Source organism: Molothrus aeneus, chromosome 1 (assembly GCF_037042795.1).
Source record: "Molothrus aeneus isolate 106 chromosome 1, BPBGC_Maene_1.0, whole genome shotgun sequence".
Lineage (NCBI taxonomy): Eukaryota > Metazoa > Chordata > Aves > Passeriformes > Icteridae > Molothrus > Molothrus aeneus.
In genome coordinates, this window is record NC_089646.1 from 106053071 (window position 1) to 106073756 (window position 20686).

Sequence of the window (20686 nt, forward strand, 5' to 3'; positions counted from 1 at the left end):
ACAGAGAACCAGCAAATCAGAAGAATGTGGCTATATCTTTCTTGGTTTTGGAAGTCCAGCCTTATCTAGCTTGGGAGCCTTCTACATTAGCATGTTACAGAGTGCACAGTTCTCCCATGTAATTTTGGCATTTACATCAGTGCATTAGCAACGGAAATGACTTCCAAAACAGTTCTCATTCTTTTGATTTCTCTTTGTCACAATAATGATTCATGTCCCAGCCTCAGCTCTCCATATGCTAGTAACTCCAGGAGACTAAATAAAAACATGGGAGACTAGCAATCTATTATGCAGAGGAACAAATAAACCTGCATTCTCTGCAATTCAAAATTCTGTTAGATTCAAAAAAATTTCCTTTTGAACTGTTGTTTTGTACTGTCAAGCATATAGAGATGGTTCGTCAAGGCTAGGAATGAAAAAGTATCTTCCAAAGACATACTCCTAGCTCACTGTTCTGCCTTTAGCTTTACATTAAAGAACATGCCAGTACCAAACATACACTTCAAATGGATATCATAATAGATAAAAGGAAACAAATTATTACAGAGCATCTCTTAGGGCTCAAAGTTAATGTCTGCTGAGACTGGATTTATTATATTAAGCAAAGCTGAAAAATTGTTCTGTGATACCACCCCTGAGTCACAACACATAAGTTTTTGTGACTATGTCATGCCCAAAAAGCGGTGCAACTGGCTTTTTCAGTGGATACACAATTGCAGCCATTTACACCACCCTCACAATATTAAAATTTTCCATTACCTGGCAATTCAAAATCTCCAACAAGTCTCAGCTGTTCTTACAAGACAGCTTCCTTAAATTGCAACAGTGCCCCAGGGAGCCTGTGTCACTGAGCTTAGTGGCCATGGAGCACACAATGAAGTTGTTATGGAGACTGACGTCTCCCCAGTAATTATATGCTGTAATTAGTGTTGGCTGCTACAATGTAACTATGAAGCTGTCTCCATGGAAACTACCCTAAAACCGGTATTTTTAAGGTTTCAGCAACTAGTCTTTTTTACAGACCCTAACAATGCAATGAAGTTCACACTGATTGCCTTCTCTGCTTGAAGCTCAGCTGAGAAACACATTTTGTTTTCCAAGGTATTTGCATAGTCCCCATGGTGACTCACAGGAATCAACTATATGTAGCAAGAATAAATGTACATATTTCATACAGTGAGAACCAATCAGAAAGCAATAAGGATTTTTACCATTTTTAATTGTCTTTATCCCTGTATGTGTGCACATCCACACGCATGACAGTGCACAAGGTATGTAGATGGAACAAGCTCAGTTCTACTTTTATGAACCCCTTCTTGGAATCCTTGTAAACTTCAGGGTCACAGAATCTTCCTCTCTCAGATTAGAGATGCACTTCTAAGCACACTGTTGTCACAAAGAGCTCCTACCAGTGGAGTCCAGATGCGTCTAGGACACAATTCTCCCTCTCTCACAGGGTTTTGGCTTGCAGCTGCACAGTTTTCCCAGGTTGGATGAGCAGAGATCTTGAGACAGTCTTGCACAAAGTGCAGGATCTTTGCTGCATGAAAACGAGCTGTGTTTATGGAACTTCAACGGGAGTTTATGACATTTTTGCCTAAAGCTTTATGAGGTCCAAGCCAAGAAAGAAATGGGATTTTCAGCCAAGAATCTCACTGTCACTTTTTCCTGAGCCAGCAGCATGCAAAGAAGACACTACTTCAGTCTACAATATAACCAAGTGCACAAGTGCCAGAAAACCAAACACATTCTTGTTCTAGTTATGATATTCATATAAAATTTTTAAACAGGTTTTTAAATTCCAGAATCCTGTTCCATTAAGGCAGAGAAGAGCAAGGGAGAGACATCTACTACAGAAGGTACCCATGGCAGGACTCTTTTATAAATTTCCTGCAAGTAAATAGCCCCCAGCAGAATATTTTCTAGCACTTGCATGCTAAGCAGCAGTGAGAAAGGAATTAAGATGTATACAAATTGAAGCAAATGTTTTGGCAGCAGCTTTAAGATTGCAACAATGTGGAAAAGCATGAATTCATTTTATTTCTCTTGGCTGGTTTGCCCCTAGAATTACAGCAGATAAAATTCTCATGTGACATGCTATATGTGAAGAGAGGTGCAGTGAGCATAACAAGACTAGGAGCCCCAGAAGGCCTGCAGTTGTGGCTCTCCATTTTATGAGAAGCAGAAAAAAGAGAATTTCTGCTTTAATAAAAATATCAGTACTTTTCCAACCATTAAGATGGATATCATCAATTATTTTTGCACTGACATGAAGAAGGATCTAGTCTATCCATTATCTTCAAGACACCATGGGGAGCAAAGAAGCAAAAACACAGACACGAAATATAAAATCCAAGACTACAGGAGTCATTCTGAATAGCAGGAGGGATTCTGAACAGCCATTATACATTTGGGGAGAAGACTAAACCTGCTGGAGTATAAGTACAGTTGGTACACAGAACCCACAGATAAGAGATGCTTTCAGACACTCCTGCAAAGCTGCTTTCGCAATGTCTGGCAGCCCACATTAAACACAGGATGACCTGGGGCATACACATCTAAAGTTAACAAACAAGGAACCAAAGGAGCTGTCAGAGGATGCTTTTATGTACTAGGGAGCCTCCAACACTGTTCAGATAAATTATAGATTACATAATAGTGCCCGGGATGTTTATATAGAAAATGGTTGCATACTCCTGATCCGATGATTCTATATTTCCTTCCAACCCATGCATAGGAAAATCAGTAAACCTCAATGCAACTTAATTTCAGTTATTGAATTTCCTTTCTTCAGGTGAGGAAGGAAGAAAAAGAGAATTCAAAATCCACTGACCTTCCCATTTGTTCTTCCTGTTTATAACAAGCTTCCTCAATAGGCTCTTACTGGAAACAAGCTGAATTCCCTACTACCAGTTTTTTAGGATAACACTTAACACGATATGGGAATACAAATTCATAAGTAACCAGTGTCTTGCTGAATTTTTCCATTCTGTTAATGTTTTAAATCATTTCTGCTGCTTAACTTTTAGAGACCCTAACAGGCTTCATCCCCAGATATAGATTGGCAACCTTAATCAAAACAAACTCACTGACAGCACTGTTAGAGCTCATTACCATCCTCACCAGATGCTTCTGTCTGTATATATGAGCATCTCCAATTTTTTCTTCCCAGTACATGACCCAGGATACTAGCACAGCTTTCAAATTAAAACAAGAAATCTCAGTACAGCTTCAAATCCTTGCTCTTCCGGGGATTAAATCTGTGCAAGGCTATGACAAAGCATTTTGTATTTCTTGGACTTCTTAAAAACCTTTTTTTTTTTTTTTTTTAATACAGATCACTTCACTGATTTCTTTTGCATTTCTCAGGAATTTATACAGATATGACTAACACATATACTATTTGCTTTCACAGAAAAAGTGCAGAGAGCATTTGTCACTATAATTATCACACAGGACTTTATACACAGATGAAACCTGTGCTTCATCTGTCTCTGTGCAAAGCAATGCCCTAACATGAGAGCTGCCAGAAATCATTACAGGAAATAATTTAAAAACCTCGTGCATTGATTAAGTTGCCACAGCCAAAGTAAAGATCATAACAACAAGTTACGACCCAGCTCCAGTTTTTAAGTGAATGAAAAATTAGAGGGTAGGGAGGCCAAATATGTGGGCTTCACAAAGAATGTGGCCTTGGATGTGCAAAGCAGAGCCGATCAGATCCCATGGTTAATTTATTGGAAATGAAGCTGTGACAACGATCTCAGCCCCAGCTCATCAGTCACATAGGTACAAAGCATCCAAATGGAAAACAGATTTTCCGATTCCCTGCACCTCCCTGGAGGCCTGTGCTGCTGTCTGAGGACTGCAGCATTCTCCTTTCTTGGCTCATTTGCAAGATAAACATATTCTGGCCTCAAACACTGCTCCTTTCCAACTGCTGGTGAAAACTCCAGTCAGTCTGAGAGATTAGGAGGATGATCTAGGGCACTACTCAATCCAAGAAAAATGCTCATGTGGGAACACAAAGCTGTTGTTGTGACCAGAGGTGTTTTTTTTTTTTCCACTGGATCCCATTCTGCAAGTCCAGATACAAATACTTTCTATCTTTATTCTTTATCCATATTAACTTCCTTCCTTTTCTGTTTTTTTTTTCAAGGGAGCCAGACACTTAGACTTAAACAGATTTTTACAGTGCTAGTTAAATGCCGCTTTTCTGCACTTACAATGATTTAAGATGTGACTGACACAGCCGTGATACCTGGGCAATGCTGAGCTGGATCAGGACACAGTTAAACTATTTTCAAACACCTGCAGGAAGCAGTATTGATGATCAGACAGATGGAACTCAAATCTTAACTACACAGTACATAAATTTATAGCTCCTTGTAGATACAAGGTTCCTTGGGTTTTTGGGAGCCAGTAGATCAGCCCCTACCCTTAAGGCAAGCTCCAGTTCAGCTGTTGCTTTCTGCCTGTCTGTGTCTGTCTCTGCTTTGATCCCTGTTCTAAAACTGATGTATGGTGCTTCCAAACTTTTCAAGCATTCACTGACTTTTAACCCCAAATCAACTGCATTTCAGCACTTGGAGCAGCAGTTCCTCCATGCTCCTCATGAGTCCTTAGGTGGGTATGGTAGAACCCTAAAATAAGTCACATAGCAAGTTTTAAAACACTAGTGGAAGACTTAGGGAAACTGTTAGTGTTGATAAAATTATTAGTGCTACAGACAGATCTCATGTATTCATTATTATTGCCCTCTTCAAACTCAAGACATAATTTGAGCACTGGGTTAGAAGCTACAACAGGAAAAGGACTAATTGCTCTGTTACAAAAACCTTCCAAGCAAGATAATTAAACAGTGTACATTAAAAAGCATGCACTTTAAAGGCTAAAGAACAGATTAAATTCTTCCAGTGACACAGAAACAAGCTTTAAGTTGCTATGAAGGCACATAATTTCATTGACAACAGTGGCTAGAACAAACTTCATATCACTTATGTCTAGAGATGGCCAAATCCCCACAAATCTAGAAACCCTTGAACTCTGGGAAAACTTTGATCCAATCCAGACTTTATGGCTCTGATCCACTTCATCTGGGATGGACCCAAATCTGCTTAAAATATATTTCACAACACATTTTTGTGCATTTTTTTTCAGTAAGTCATAAATACCACATGTAATTTACCCTCATTCACAACACCTACTAGCAGAGCCAGCTATTCCGATCTCCAACCCAGAATGTTAAACAAAAAATAAAACCAAAAAACCAAACAAAAAACAAAACAAAAAGCCACAACAACAACAACAACAACAACAACAAAAGACTCAAGAGCAAGTTTTAGATCTTAGACTTTGCTATGAAGCAGTAAGAAGAAAGCTAAGGTACTAAAATCTGCACACTCAGAATGTTTGGAAGAAATTCAAATTAGTGAGAAACTCTATGTGACTTGGACAGTGGGGAAGAGCTTACAAAGCACAAACCAAGTCATATCAGTCCACTCTTGTTATCCCCACAAAAAACAAACTCATTTGATTACAGTTTCTAAAGAAGCATATTATGCAAATCCAGGGTTTGGGGTGGGGAGGGTGATAATGTAACAGCTTCATTCACTGTAGTAGGAAAGGTGAGATCACAAACCACATCAGAAGGTTGTGGTTTTCAGACGACCTAGATGAAAGTGACTAGACTAAGTAAAATCTAAGCAGGGAAAAGGAGTCTAAGAAGTTCTTTTGACTGCATTCACCACCAATAATTTAAAAACTGAGTTGTTAATAGCTTAAATCAAGTACAGCCAGACCCCAGATCACAGGATAATTCCAGAAGGAATGGACCTCAGGAGCTCAGACTGGGTTACTTAGGTCTTTATCCAGTTGGGTCTTGTAAACCTTCAAAGTCGGAAACAGCACAGCCTTCCTGGGCAACCTGTGCCCTTGCCTGACTTGTATTTGGGGTGAAAAAATTTTCCCTCATACCTAATCTGAACCTCTCTGTTTACTTAACACAACTCTACACAGCACTGTGCATAGCCTGGATCTGTCTTCTGGATGACTTCTCCATAGCTACTGGGTGGCTTCTGCTTCTTAGGTGCTCCCAAAGATGTCCCGCTTCCAGGCTGAACAAGCCTGATCCAGCAGCCACTCCTCAAAATGCAAGTGATCCAGTCCCCTGACTTTCCTGGCAACCCTCTGTCAAACTCATTCCAGTTTATCAATATCTTCCCTGTATTGAGGTGCCTGAAACAAGGCTCCCTAGTCCAGATGTTGACTAACAAGTGCTGAGGAGAAGGTCATGATCACTTCCATGAATTTGCTGTCTATCCTATTATAAGTATAGCCCAGGATATTTTGGGGTTTTTTAGCTGCCAGGGCACACTGCTGAATCATGTCCTTCTTGGTGTCTACCAAAATCCCAGGTCCTTTTCCACAGAGTTTCTTTCCAACTATACAGCCTTCAGGCTCTATTATTGCCACTGACTCTTCCTTCCCATGTGCAGGGCTTCACACCTGTCCTTGATGAATTTTCTAGGATTTCTGTTGGCCCATTCCTCTAGTCTGTCCAGATCCCTCTGTAAGGCAACCCTATCCTCCAGTGTTATTGACAGGTCCTCCCAGTTTGGTGTCCCTTGAAAATGTGAGTGCATACTCTTATTTCTCATTCTTCAATAAAGATGTTAAATAGGAAAGGACCCAAGACAGATGCCTGTGCCATTCCACTTGTCACAAGACTCCAGTCAGAGAAGGAATCATTAAGCTCTACCTTCTGAACATGATCCTCCAACCATTTTTTATTCATCTACTTGTCTGCCCATCCAGACTGTAGTACTCTAATTTTTATATAATAATATTGTGGGACATACCATCAAAAGCCCTGGTAATGTCAAGGCAAATGACATCCTCAGCTCTCTCCTGCCACAAAAACAGTGAGAGTTCTGGTATTGAACTTCAGGGAATTAACTGTAACTGTTGGCACAGGAAAGACACACTGCAAACTGTGTGCAAAAATGGTTGGTGCACACCCTCATAGAAGTATTCTCCAAAACACTTTGGAAAGTATAGGTTTGTATTACTGGGATGCCATAGTCCAAATCCTTAGCTGCAATAATCATCCCAGTTCCATTAGGCTCAGTCTACACACAGCATTTTATCTCAGATAATGATCCTGGGATATTACACACCTGAAATTTGTTGCCACAGCTGTATGTGCAGATTGCACAAACAGGACCAAGGAAGCATCAAGGAGGAATAGCAAGAGAAACTAGAGAGATGCAGAAATTCCTCAGTTCTCCTAGGAGATGCACAGATGCACTGTGTTCCTGTGAGGGTCTTTCTCTTACCTTTGCAAGGAAACTCCAGGCTGCATATTGCCCCGAGGTTGTGCTGCTTTTTAGCTTCACTGTGTGCAACATCAGAAAGAATCCCAACAGTCCACTGCAAAGGATGGGGAAAGCTTGTTAATAAAATCTCTTAACTTCAACTAAACAATCTCTTACAGACATCTTGGTTTTCCTAATGAAGAACTGCAGTGTTAATCCCATTTGGAGAAGGAAAGCTGGTGGACAAGAGGCTTACATTATGTCCAGTACACCTAGTGTTTTGTTCAGTCAGGGACTAGAATCTGAATAAAGTCTGACACTCTTATGGCTGGTGTCTAATGCACTTGCATAATCAGAAAAGTAGAGATTATTGAAAACATGAGGTGAAATATTAACTTCAGGCATTGAAATGGCTCTGAATAACAGCAATGTTAATTTCAGCAGGAACCACACATATTTGGCAACTAACTCACTTCAACCTCCATAGAGCCTTGAACTGAAAAAATAACCACTGGAAAGTTTCTGCCTGAAGCTTTTAAGCTGTTTAAACTTCATGAAGCCAAAATTCCAATTAGGAAGTCAAATACATCTCCACTGTATAACAAATAAATGGCTCAGTAGTGCTGGGAACAGGATACTCCAAAGTTTTCTGCTGACGATTAAGAGAATTTTGATTCTCAAGTCTTATAGGACAGCAGTCCACAGAACTCCTGTAGCCAAGACTACCCTTAAGGAAATTTTGTTCCACATCTCAACAGACTTTATGGAGCTCATGAGGTTTGGCTCTGGATTTTGTTTCACTTGTAACATATATACAACCCACTAATTGTGAACCAGTGGAATGGTGTAATCCAGCAAGCAGGGAACAGAAAGGGACTTCAAAATATGTAAGGCACAAATCACTGTGAGGCATAAGAGATTACAAAGTGCTGTGGGAGCTGCATGGAAAAGGAGATAGGATCAACACAGCAGACAGGTGGTGAAGCAAAAAGTGCCTTGGTATTCACAGAGGGTTCTGGATAGAGGTGCCATGTAGTTGGTCCCCTCCCTACAGCAGCAGGAAGGGTAGAAAATGGTGGCTCCTCAGGTCAGAAGTTCTGTGTTGGGCTCCAGTATATCAGCCAAGTGCTGTTCCTGTGCAACACATGTGGCCAAGTTCCAGCTCAGCTGCATGTCCATACAGGCACCAAAGAGCAGAGTAAGATAACTTGTCAGGAGTAGAAGGCATTGAGAATTTTTGCATTGAGCCATAACACAAGATCCTTTGGGATGCATGTGAAGTCTGAAGCCAAGGAAGCAGATGCTGATTTGATGACAAAAGATAAGCCTAAACTCAGCAACTTGTTGTAGAGGATGGAGTGCTGAGCAGTAGAGCATTCCACTCTGAGAAATGAATGAGTTCAATGAAACAACATTGCCCATACTTTTTTAAGAGTCCAGTAGCTTATTTCAGATCTTCTGCCCTGCTGTGAAGGGCTTTCAGTCATGAAGATTTGAAGATATTTAGTGCAACTCAAGAGATAAAAAAGTGAAACAGCAAATTATAATACCTAAAATATTGATGTGACAATTAACAGCAATTTATTTCATTAAATAAATTGAGCACTTTCCACATTACTACTGATGCTTCAGACATTTTTCAGAGGCAGTAGATTTAGCTGCATGAATTGCCCTTACCTTACATTGCATAGGTTTTCCTTCAAATCCCACATATGTACAAAGACACTCGATTATAAAATGTAGGAGAGCAACTGAGATGTTTGTTTCTCCATCTAACCATTCCTTTCCCTTTCCTGTAGTGTACAGTGCTACCTACTACACATGTACTGAAGGTGGGCCAATGGAAACAGAAGTGGGAAGCTACCACAGAGGTAAATGAAGTGAATGAGAAGAATATCTGGGCTAGACTGATATCCATTAGAGCCTGCAGTTAGACCTCACCTTCAAGAAAAATAGATTTCACCTACCTACAGAATACCTAATTGTGAGTTACTTGTAGTGTGGATAGACCACACTTGGAAAAACATAACAAAAACCTATATACATTAGAAATTATTTAACAGTCATTCCCAATATACCCTTTCAACAGGAAATCCAGATACAAGTCAGAAAATGCCTTTCAAGAAATATTTTTGCCATTAGTTAGAATGAAAATATCTTTTTCCCCCTCTTAAAAAAAATACTTTAATTTGGTAAAAGACTGGGGGGGAAAGACAGGAATTAAAAAAAAATTAAGATCTATGGGAAACATATTTATGTTTTCCTGTGAGAATTATGCCAATATGCAGTGAACTTTTGCTACTGAAAATAATGGAATGCTTGTTAAAGCTTTTCCCTTTTACCCAAAACAGCATTCTGCCAAATCACAAGATGTACAGGCAAATAAATCCATGTACACCCATATACTGCTGAAGACTAATACTTAGTAATTGCTGCAAACAGCAAGTTTGGGTTAATCTGACTTCAGAAGCATTTGAGAGATGCTACGTATCAAAGCTTTGCTATATTGGGTAAACATTATTTTACTGGTGAATGGGAACTCTCCCAGTCCAAGTGCACTCACTCAAGGATACACATACTTTTAGCACATTTGAATCTCAGGCCATCAAATGCATATCCACAGACATGCAAAGGTTTATTCTTTGCAATTCTACTGGCTTATGGCAGCAGAAACTAGTATAAATAAGGCTTTACATGCTACAAAGTTTTTAACTGAGAGTATAGGCTGGAAGTCAATTGAACCTCCTATTTTGAAAATATTTACATGACCTGTTATATAGAGAGGTTACCTGGCACAGCAGCTGCTATGAAACCTGTAGAAGTACAGGAATGGAAAATCCAAGGCACTGAAGAGATCACCTGAGACAAAGCAATACACTCAGTAGGTGGGAAAAAAAATTACCCACTGTTACAAGCAATGCAACAGCAATTACATGAACATTACTAGTTTAACATTCCTTTGAGCCTTTACAGCTGGCTGGCTTTTCATTTATGATGCTTTCCACATTTCTGGCGTGTTTAATGATTTCTCTCTGACTTTGCTTCTAGCCAGTTCTTGCCTTTGGTTGAAAAAGGGAAAAGGGACACCTAAGAGTATTTATTCTTTTCCAGTGTTCAGAAGGAACAAGTTGCAGCAGTTGCCAGTGGACAGACATGTATCATATCCACTTCTTTTACTGTGCAGCATGTGATAGCTTCTACTGAAACAACAGGAAACACAGACATATGGTGGCTGCTTCCCCCTCTGGCATTTGAACTCTGTAACACAGAGCATGTTGAGAGGTTCAAAGAGTTCTGCTAGGTCTAAGTAGAGCTCTTGAGTACTTGCATTTCCAGGAACCTGGGCTTGGGTGCTCTTGGTGGCAATTCCAGGAGTTCTCTGGCCTTCAGGCTCTACAGAGTTACATGAAGCTCCATCTTTCACTTTTTGAAATGCAGAACTGTTTCACTTAACATGTATGTCTATCCTGGTGGGGGTTTCCTATATACACAATCTGCACCACCAGGAAAAAGGGAGAATTTATGTTTCTTTAAATGCTTCCTTCTTTGTGTTTCTGGCTGAACAAATGTAAGCAGCAGATGATCACCTTTACCCTCCTAATTATGAACACACCAGAAGGTAGGAATATTAGCCACCATAAAATTTCTCAGTTTTTACCACCTGATGGGCTGCTACTTCAAATCCTGCTATGGGCCCAAGCAATGGGGTCCTTGTTAGGAAAGCAAAAAAATAAAAACTCTGCATAGCACTGGGCACTGCACTGCAGGAACTAGCACTGCAGGAACTAGCACTGCAGGAACTAGCACTGCAGAGAAGGAAACTCAGTTTTACAGGGACTGCTGGGACACTGCTCTGAAGAGGACATGGTGGCTTAGGGAATCCTTGTTCTTACCATGCACCACCTCAAAAACTGTTCTTTGTTGTCAGTCCCATACTGCTTGTTTGCATGGGACAGCTAAGAATGGTATTAGGAAATATCATGTAACTTACACCAGTTATATACCCTTCTCTCCTCTTCCTACATGATAACATATTATTGGTCATATTCAGGGCTAAAATCCTAAGGGTTCAGTTGCTAAAAACATGCACAGAAAGCAAAAGCAACATGGAAACCTAAGAAAGGAAGAACTCAGTTGACTTTACCTGCTGGATGGGATGCAGAGGCCAACAGCACCACACTGAAAAAAAAAATATATTTGGATACTACAGAATTTTATGACATGGGCTGAAGACTATAAATTGACAGCTTTGTGTTTTTTGTGTTTGTTTTTCCATGGTGAAACTTATTCCAGTTAAGTAGAATAACTGAGACATAAATACCAATTAAAAGAAAACACAAGTTGATTGGAAAGGAATGTCTGGGGTCACCTAATAAAATTTCTGACCTGAAGTAGGACTATCACAAATATTTGATGATGCCCTCTGGTTCTGTCTAAAAAAGGCATGTCTCAGAAACCTACTAGCACAGAGATTCCCCACCTCTCTGGGTAACTTTCCCAGGGGCACTCTACCCTCCCAGCAAAGAAGTTTTTCCTGCTGTCCCATTTTTAAACCACCAAAGTTGCAATGTATGGTTGCTGCTCCATATTATGATTATTATTGCATGTACAAGTTTAAAAACACATGAAAATAAAACCAAGTACCAGCCCAAATTATTCACACTTTCCAGATACAAGTGAACAAGAAAACCAGCTGTGACCACTTCTTTATCTGAATTATTATCACTTAGGTTTTCTGAGGTCTTACAAAGACCTCACCTTTTTGCATTTTTAGTATAGGTTGTACAGAGCCTTTTTTAGTGTTACAGATTCTTCTTGTAAATTTCTCTTCTTCTTTTTTTGCACATTTTTCATTCAAAATCGCTTCTAAGGTTAGAGGGCTAGAAAAACATTCTGGGGTGCTGTGACATGGGATAAGCATGCATGTCTGTAGAGCTACAGCTTCTTCCAGTTACCAACAACATACATCCATGACAAGCTGTAAGGACAAGTGGGAGAAGAAGGAAATAGTATCTCAAGAGTTTGCTTCTTGGTAAGCAGCAAGCACTGCACTTACAGAGGTAAAAAGACATTAATTGATGTTATGAATGCTCAAGCATTCCAGGCCAACTCCCTTTCCCAGTGTTAACACAGCTACCATTTCCAAACCTGTTCACTCACAGCTGGTCCCAGCTCTCTACCGGACCAAGCTTCCATGCTTGGTGACCTGCCCTTGGCAAGCTTTGGTTGACCCCAGCATCAGTCACATAATCACCTGCAGCAAAAGGAACTGCAAAGAGCATGGAAATCCCATGGCCAAGGAAGCCCTGGGGGAAAGCTTGTCACTGAAATCAGCTGTGGAACACAATAGGCTGAAGGAGGAAGGGGTTTATGAGGGACAGACAGGCAGGTATTTTAGGCTTCACACTTTATAAGTCTTTGAAAGGCATCAGATGGTACAGTATGTTCACATTCTCAATATTAATACATGGTTTTAAAAGATGTTATTGCCACAAAGGCATTAAACAAGGCAAAGCAGATCACTTACAATAGGTAATTTGCCCTACCCGTCCTCCCCACACATGGATGCTCTCCCTGTATAGGGATGCCAAGAGTAATTCACAATAAACAGCCTCAGTTCCTTGGTTTCCTGGTAAAGAGAGAAAAGGAAGCAAAGGTCTACTGCTTTTGACTGAATAACAGAGAAAATAGGAGACTGACAGGAAAAGTGGAACTGTATCAACAGTGGTGAGAGGTAGGGCTAAACCATGCTTCTCCACTTACTTTTTGAATTATTACATTTTAAACAAAAACCCACTGAGATTGGGAAATAGTCAGAGAGAAACTTCCTTCTGCAACCAAGAGGAATTGATAACCCTAACAGACATCCCAGGTTTTGGTCCAAACAAAACAACAGGAGAAAACAAAACCTTCATTGTGAAGTGCAGGGCAGGTTAAGGCAAATGGATTAGATGGCATTACAGTTGCTCTGTAGCCATGCTCTGAATGAAGCATCTGTAAAAAAGACACGATGATGCTGTAAAACCAGATTAGGGATTCAGAGGTTTCTAGCAGGACAGCCTGGATGGATATGAGGCTGCAGCAAAAACAAATTCCATGTGCTGGATTTTTCTGCTCCTCTCTTTTTCCCCCCCTGTACTAAATACTGAGGGCTGGGTCACTCGTGGTTCCTTTCTGAAAAAAAGAGGTTTTTGTCAGCAAGAAAAGCAATTTATGCCTGCAAAGCTGCTCTCCCGTATTGCAGAAAATCTACTGCAGCATTTTTAATTCACAAAAGTGACAGATTAGCAGCTCTTCCAGAAGCCAGATGTAGTTTTGCTGCATAGAGTAGAGCCTTTACCTCATAACTTTGCCATTTATTCACCATTTGAAATTTTCCTGTATCTGTTTTCTCCTCACCAATGGCTGCCAGGCCATCTAGGCATGCCTTTATGAACAAATTTCAGACAGAGATGGTATTGGGATGCATTGAAACTTTCTTGCAGGTTCTTCACAAGAAGTAAAGTACCTCTACCTGCCTCAGCATAGGAGAAAGCCCCAAGAGGAGCTACAACTTGCTTCTAAGACATTTATGTCTCCCTCAACATGCCAGGCAGGCATTACTGCTCCTCCTCTCATGCTACCCCTCACTAGCTAAGGGGGAGAAATCTGGCTTCCCCTTTGATAAAAAGTGGGGGAACAGAAAGGAATAAAAGAAAATATAAGATTATGAGAAAAAAACCCACGGTGAAGTAGAACACTAAAGCAGAAGTCAGAGTACAGAGAAATACAATACTGCAGTTGAAGAAAGGGGGTGGGATCAAGAGGATTGGAGGATTAGAGACAGGATCTTGGAAGTACATTGACCCTCTTCTCTTCCTCCCTGCCCCAGATGCTTAAACACAAGGGAGAGAGATGAACTGGATGGGGCTGGGCACTAAGAAGCAACATTACCCCTCCCTTCTCTGCATAGCACAGCTCTGCTTTCCCTCCTACACTTGTTCCTGGCCTGGCTCCCTCTTCAAAACCATTGAATAATCATGTTGGAAGTGATGAAGTGAGAAGAACGCCAGATTTCAACATCAGCAAATATTTCTTCAGATCTGTTTGATTCTGGAAAGTTCCCATTCATATACATTTACTTAGGGTGTTCTTTTCTTTCAAACTGTTCCAGATTTCAGAATAAGAACTAGTGCATGGTGTGTAAGGACAGCATATGTTAGGAGACTGCTCATTTCAGCTGCACTTCTGGAAGCATCCAACACAGCCTTCTCTTTTATATATATATAAATATATTTATTTATTTATTTATTTATTTATTTATTTATTTATTTATTTATTTTTGCTCTAACATATTGTATATTCTAACAGTATTCTATCCAGTAATTTGTGGCAGATCTTTTAATCTGTTTCATGCAGGCAGTCTCTACACTCAGTAGAGTACAACTGTGCTTTCATACTGAACTGAGAAATACTTTGAACATAATAACATGAACATTTTTAACATAATGAACACTTGGAACATAATCCTATGTATTTTTCCTATGTATTAGGAAAAATTTTTTCACTAAAAGGCTTTGGAATCAAGGATTGGAATAGGTTGCCCAGGGCAGTGTCTGAGTCACCATCCTTAGAGGTATTTTAGAGACATGTAGGGTTTAGGGACAAGCTTCAGTGGTGGTCTTGGTAGTGCTTGGTTAATGCACTCAATGACCTTAAGGGTCTTCTCCAACCTAAAAGATTGGATGATTCTAAACACTATCTGGCTGTGCCCACACAGCTGCATGTCTGATCAAGGTTAGAAATAAAGAGCTTTAAAAACCAATTGATAATAGTTTTAGGAGGAGAAAGTTGCACTGATACCACACTAGCAAGTTCTTTAATAAATCATAGAATCATACAATCATGCTTGTATAGACAAGACCTCCAATACACATTAAACTGTCCTGGAGGTGGAACTGTGATCCGGTCATGGCCAGAACAGTCCTTGAGAAGGCCTGAGAAGAAGAAGCAGCATATGCCTTAACACCTTCTAAATCACAAAAGTTACTGCTGGGCACCCTCTGACAGAGATAATCCATGTCTACAGTAACTCTGACCCAGAGCTGCCTGTGAGGAGTTAGTGCTCATGCAGAGAACATTCCTTTAGTCAGTGATATTTAAAAGTATTTTGGATTGTTTTCTACAGAAATCAAGTTTGTGCAGTAAAGCTGGGTGTACACATCTCCACACAACTCTCAAACATGCTGAACAGCTTCATCCAGATTTGGGAAGTGGCAGTGGTCTCTGAGATAACTACATGTGCAGGGGTCTCACACAGAGGCAAACCCTGCCCGTGCCTCCTGCAGCAGGATTCCAGCCCCATTAGACACTGGAGGAGACATGTCATGGTGGTTGCAGACCAGGAGAGAATTTCTGCCAAACTTTACACCCTTTCAAACATCATTAGCTATTTTGACAAAACAAAACTCCAAAAAAATTCAGATGTCACTTATCCCATTGTCCATGGTACTGCTTGTTTTCCCTAGGCAAGATGAGATCCAAATGCTATGGATTGTGAACTTCTCTAACATACAGAAATGTGTACCCATACAGACACACAGACATACAGATATACACAGACCAAACAAATAAGCATCCAGTTTGCCACCTCCCTTAAGCCACCTGCTTTCCAGCAACTTGCTTTGCACCATCATCTTGTTAGCTACGCTGACCTCTAAGCCTCTTCTTGGGGAAAAACTTTGGATCTTTGATAACAAATCTTTGCTCTTAAACAGATGCTGAAAATAGCCATCTTCCAATTTGCATAAATCCATTGTTGGATTGTTTGTTAGTTTCTTTTCTGTAAAAAAATCAGTTTTAGAGACATATACTGCTGCACCTCACAGTTCCTTAATGAGAAGTTTCTCCCTTTCAAAAGCTTCCAAATAAATTATCATACTTTTCATGCAATGTGGGACTCCTGCTCTCTGCTGGACACAAGTTCACAGACTTCAAAGGGCCAAAATCATGAACTAACAGAGAAACAGCCCAGCCCTTACTTTTCAATCAAAGCTGAAAAAGTGAGACTTTTGGCCAAAATCTAAATTTAAAGTTCAGGCCTAGATACAATTTTCAACTAAAATGACAACTGAGAGACAGTCAGGCAGCTGCCAAATGAAAATCAATTGATTTTACTGCTTGGTTCATGATTTCCCTTCAACACAGAGAGGTAGCTACATCTCATTCCAGACTTCATAGGTTATTTCTGCATGTGGCCGCATATTTGCAAATTCCATGACTAATTCTTCCAAAGTTTCAATAAACACACCTACCCTCTTTGTGCAAAATTGATTTTCTTTGCATTTCATAGTAGATGGAAAACAACAACTGACTTAAACAAGAGCCTACTTCAAGCAAACTGATATCCAGATATTGTCCATTAATGAGGCCCTGGTGAATCATAAAGGCAAAAGCAGAGGCCTGCATGACTTCTTTACAGATATAGGAGATTTAATTGAACTAAGACAGAAAGAGACACAGTGTTATCATATTGACTATGCTCACAAGACAAATGGGAATTGAAGGAAAGCAACTGTCATACATTGGTGTCCCTGATGTACTTTTATCAAGGATCTCTCATGTGGCCAGACAAGAGCACATATCCGTCTAATCAAATAGACTGGCACAACTTCACTTTTGTTATGCTTATTCCCAACTTCTGCTCCCTCTTTCACTCCTTCTGACCACAGAAGGAGTTTCTTTGAATTTATTATTTATACTTTGTGTTCCCAAAGGTGACCTTAGGTGTGAACCCAAGAAAAGAGGCACATATTAGATGTGATTTTGGATGGAAGAAAATTGAATCAAGTCTCTAGACGCCTTGCTTGAAATAAAGCCTCACAAAAACCTAACAGAAGCCATGTACACTGAATGTCCTGGTTTGTGGCTCTTTGAAGAAAGGACTGGATTTAAAAAAGCAGGGGGATCTGGTCAGTGACTCAGACTGGATTTAAAAAAGCAGGGGAATCTGGTCAGCGACTCAGACTATTTCACCAGCTACAAAATAACAAGCCACTCTTCTATCTCCAAACCAGAAAAACAACTGAAAGTCAGAATTACTCAATCCCACTAATGGCACTCTGAACAATCAGTTACTGCTCGTGTTCTTTGCACACAGTACTTTTGTAATCACTACCTCCTCTTCTGGCAATTTTATACAAGTTTTATTTTCTGAAGTGGGGTATTACCAGGGAGTTACTCTGTAAATATTATTTCTGGAAGTGATAGATCACTTGTGCACGTGGTGATTTAAAAATTCATAATTAACACTTCGTTACCTCCTCAGGTGTATATTGGCATGTCCATCTACAACTGGAGCCAAAAAATTCAGCTGCTAAGCCATTCAGCTTAGCACTGTTCTTTCAGTGAATGTCCTGCTAAATAAATGCATTTAAGTAGTGGTAGCCATGAGTTTCTTCAACAAGCCAAGGTTGAAAATGAAAACATATACCACATAAAACCAGCTCTGGTGTATCAAAGACTTATTCATTTTACCTGAATACATAGTTGATGTACTGTTGGTCCAGGTCACTGGGAGAGGAGGCAAAGAAAAAAAGGTGGTTTTTTTTTAGCAATGCACTTCATTTGGTATAAAAGGTTAGTACATTAAACAGTAATATTCAGTTATGCTGTAATGTTACATTATATTAATTTATATAATACATAATAAGGTTAATATTAGGTAAAACATTATATCATAATTATATACATTATAAAGATAATATAGTAATAATTTTATGAACACAAATAAATTATGTATCAATTAACCAACATATTCATTTACACAGGATCCACACATTATTCTGTTGCTACTGTCAGTAGGAGTTTCATTTAAAGTGAAGATAAAGTGAGACTGATCAAAATTTAGATCCTTTAACCAGAGATGGAAAATGGTTTTGAAATAAATAAACTTATCCATGCATGTATATATACATCACATGCAGTGTCAACATCTCCATCCATAAAGAAAACTGCAGATTACAGACACTGTGAACATGCAATGCCACCTGATTCCAAGACTACTATTGTGTGGCTGCAGTTCTAACATGCACATGGGATTAGTACAAGGTTCCAAGGTGTTTAAGGTACTCAGCCATTCCCATCCTGTGGTAAGCCACCAGCTGCTGAACACTTTTGAGACTGTGTCACAAAGGCAGATACTGACAGATTCAAACCATGTAGCTTTCCACATGAACACAGACTAATATTTCCTCTTAACACCTGTGCCAGTAATTAGGGGTTCTTTTTCCAGGGCTGAGTCATCACCCTTGGATAATACAGTGTTTAAAACTAATTCAGTGTTCCAGTTAGCAGTATAACTATCAATAACCACATGCTGTTGCTACCAACAATAAATAAGGCTCATCTTGCAAGAGAAATCATTAATCATTAACCAGGAGCGGCCCAGCTCGTGCTGATCATGCAGAGCTCCCTACATCACAGTCATCTCTCTTTATGAAACACTAGGAAAACACATTACCTTAAAGATCCAGGTTTCCACAACTTGTGAAATACTTTGTAAGCCCCTGTAATTGAAATGACATGTGTAATTGCCATATCCTGCAATCATTCTGACAAACAACAGCTTGTTGGGCCATGGTACTGGCAGACATGGAACCCCTCTGAATTACAGGTTAGCAACGCAGCACAAAGGATTCCTAAACCATGAGTAAAATGAACCTATTGCTTCAAACTAATGGTTTTCAAAGTGTTATCAGCTCTGAGCACAGTCATGCTTCATGGTTCTGCTAGTCCTTCTGAGGACATCTTCTAGCTCACAGCAACAACAAAGGAGAGATTGTGTGTTTGTGCATGGCTTTGTGTGTAAATACATACAGAAAAGTGTCACAGAATGGGTTCTTCAGCCCACACCATTTTGGAGGTAAGTTCTAAGATATATATGATCATCTACATAGAGCTGTCGAGTCTGAGCCATCTTTCCTATTTAAAGTTCTCTCAGCTCTACTGTCTCCAGGTTCTTCACATTCTTGACCCACCCATCTACCTCTTGTTAGCTTCCATTTCTGTCCTGGGTAAAGATTTGAGCACTTATGGAAGAAGTGACACAGCTTCAGGCTCTGTTTTTTCATATCCTTTCTTCCAGGCTTTGGGGTAATTTTTTTGATTCACAGAGAAAACCAGAATATGAAAAGTCAATCCAGTAGAAGACTATGAAATAGATATCCTCAATTCTGCCTCCATTACACAAGTTGAAGGGTAGAACACTCATCCTTTCTGTAATGCTCTCTCTTGATTTACTATGCAGTAAGTTAGTTCATCTCTTTGCCCTCTCTCGTAGCACCTTCATTCCAGCAGATAGGAAATCTAATTACACAAATAACTCCCAACAGCAATAGCAACAACTCTCAAAACCAAGAGAAATGGAAGGCAGCTATATTTTGAGCATAAACATTCTGTTGGCACTTCCTACACATTTCAAACACACAAATGAAGCATTCTGAAGATTCTCTAAGCAATTTTCCACCTCCATGACCAAGCATTGCTTTGCAAATGAGACTCCTTGGCTTTGAGAAAGCAAGAACATCACTCATCACAGCAAAAAAGTATTTGAAGTGGAAAATCCATAGCTTTTACTTTTATATAAATGAGCAAATATTTACCACATGATATTTCTCAAAAAACCACCAAAACTATTTCTTATTTGTATTTTAACAACATTTCTGATGGGGATCTCTAGACCTTCCTAGACAGGTATACATATAAACATATTACCTGTGCCCTGAAAATTTTACAGTATGAATAGAAGAAATAAAGAAGGAATCATCCCTAATCTGCCGACAAGACTTAACATATGAATGAGTCACTCACTCAGTATATAGGACAGATAAGAATCAAATACAAGTCCCTTATTATCCACCAAAATACTCCAAAAACCAAAAATCTCATATTAAATATTACTGCTCTTGTTTTCTTCAGATTTTCTAGTCTGACTGTTTTTAGCTTTTCAGGGAACAGCTACGATTTATTCAAATAAACATTGGTCTGAAAAAAAAGACAAAAGAAAACCTGATAAGTTATGCAACTTATTGTTAATTTTTTTAAAAAATGCATATGATTGCCTAAAAAATTCCAATATTTCAACATCCTTCCTCTGGGACCACAGTCCATGATATTTTAGTATATTTTTGACAGTTTTAAAATAAAATCTGTGTGTGCAACAAAGCTCCAAGTACAAATTATTGCTTGTTTTTTTCATGTTTCTTCTCCCCTCAAAAAGAAGTCTCTCTCAGTAGGCAACCATCAAAAAACAACCTGAAAAGCTTACTGCTGATTAAAATTGTATGTGCATTTTCTCATCCACTGTTAACAGACTGCAATATGCAGTGTGT

General features: G+C 39.5%; 1 protein-coding gene across 3 annotated transcripts in view; it reads right to left on the minus strand.

Moving 5' to 3' along the window:
- TMEM241 (transmembrane protein 241) overlaps window positions 1–20686 on the minus strand; it is a 55120-nt gene that overhangs the window by 17291 nt on the left and 17143 nt on the right. For 2 of the 3 annotated variants that reach the window (XM_066546424.1, XM_066546415.1), the window contains exons 9-13: window positions 18817–18862; window positions 17832–17867; window positions 11461–11495; window positions 10106–10175; window positions 7338–7431 (exon numbers count right to left, since the gene is read on the minus strand). In XM_066546424.1, the coding sequence (XP_066402521.1) occupies window positions 7338–7431; window positions 10106–10175; window positions 11461–11495; window positions 17832–17867; window positions 18817–18862 (281 nt within the window). The remainder of the gene's footprint in view (window positions 1–7337; window positions 7432–10105; window positions 10176–11460; window positions 11496–17831; window positions 17868–18816; window positions 18863–20686) is intronic. The other variant, XM_066546433.1, reaches the window with a different exon arrangement.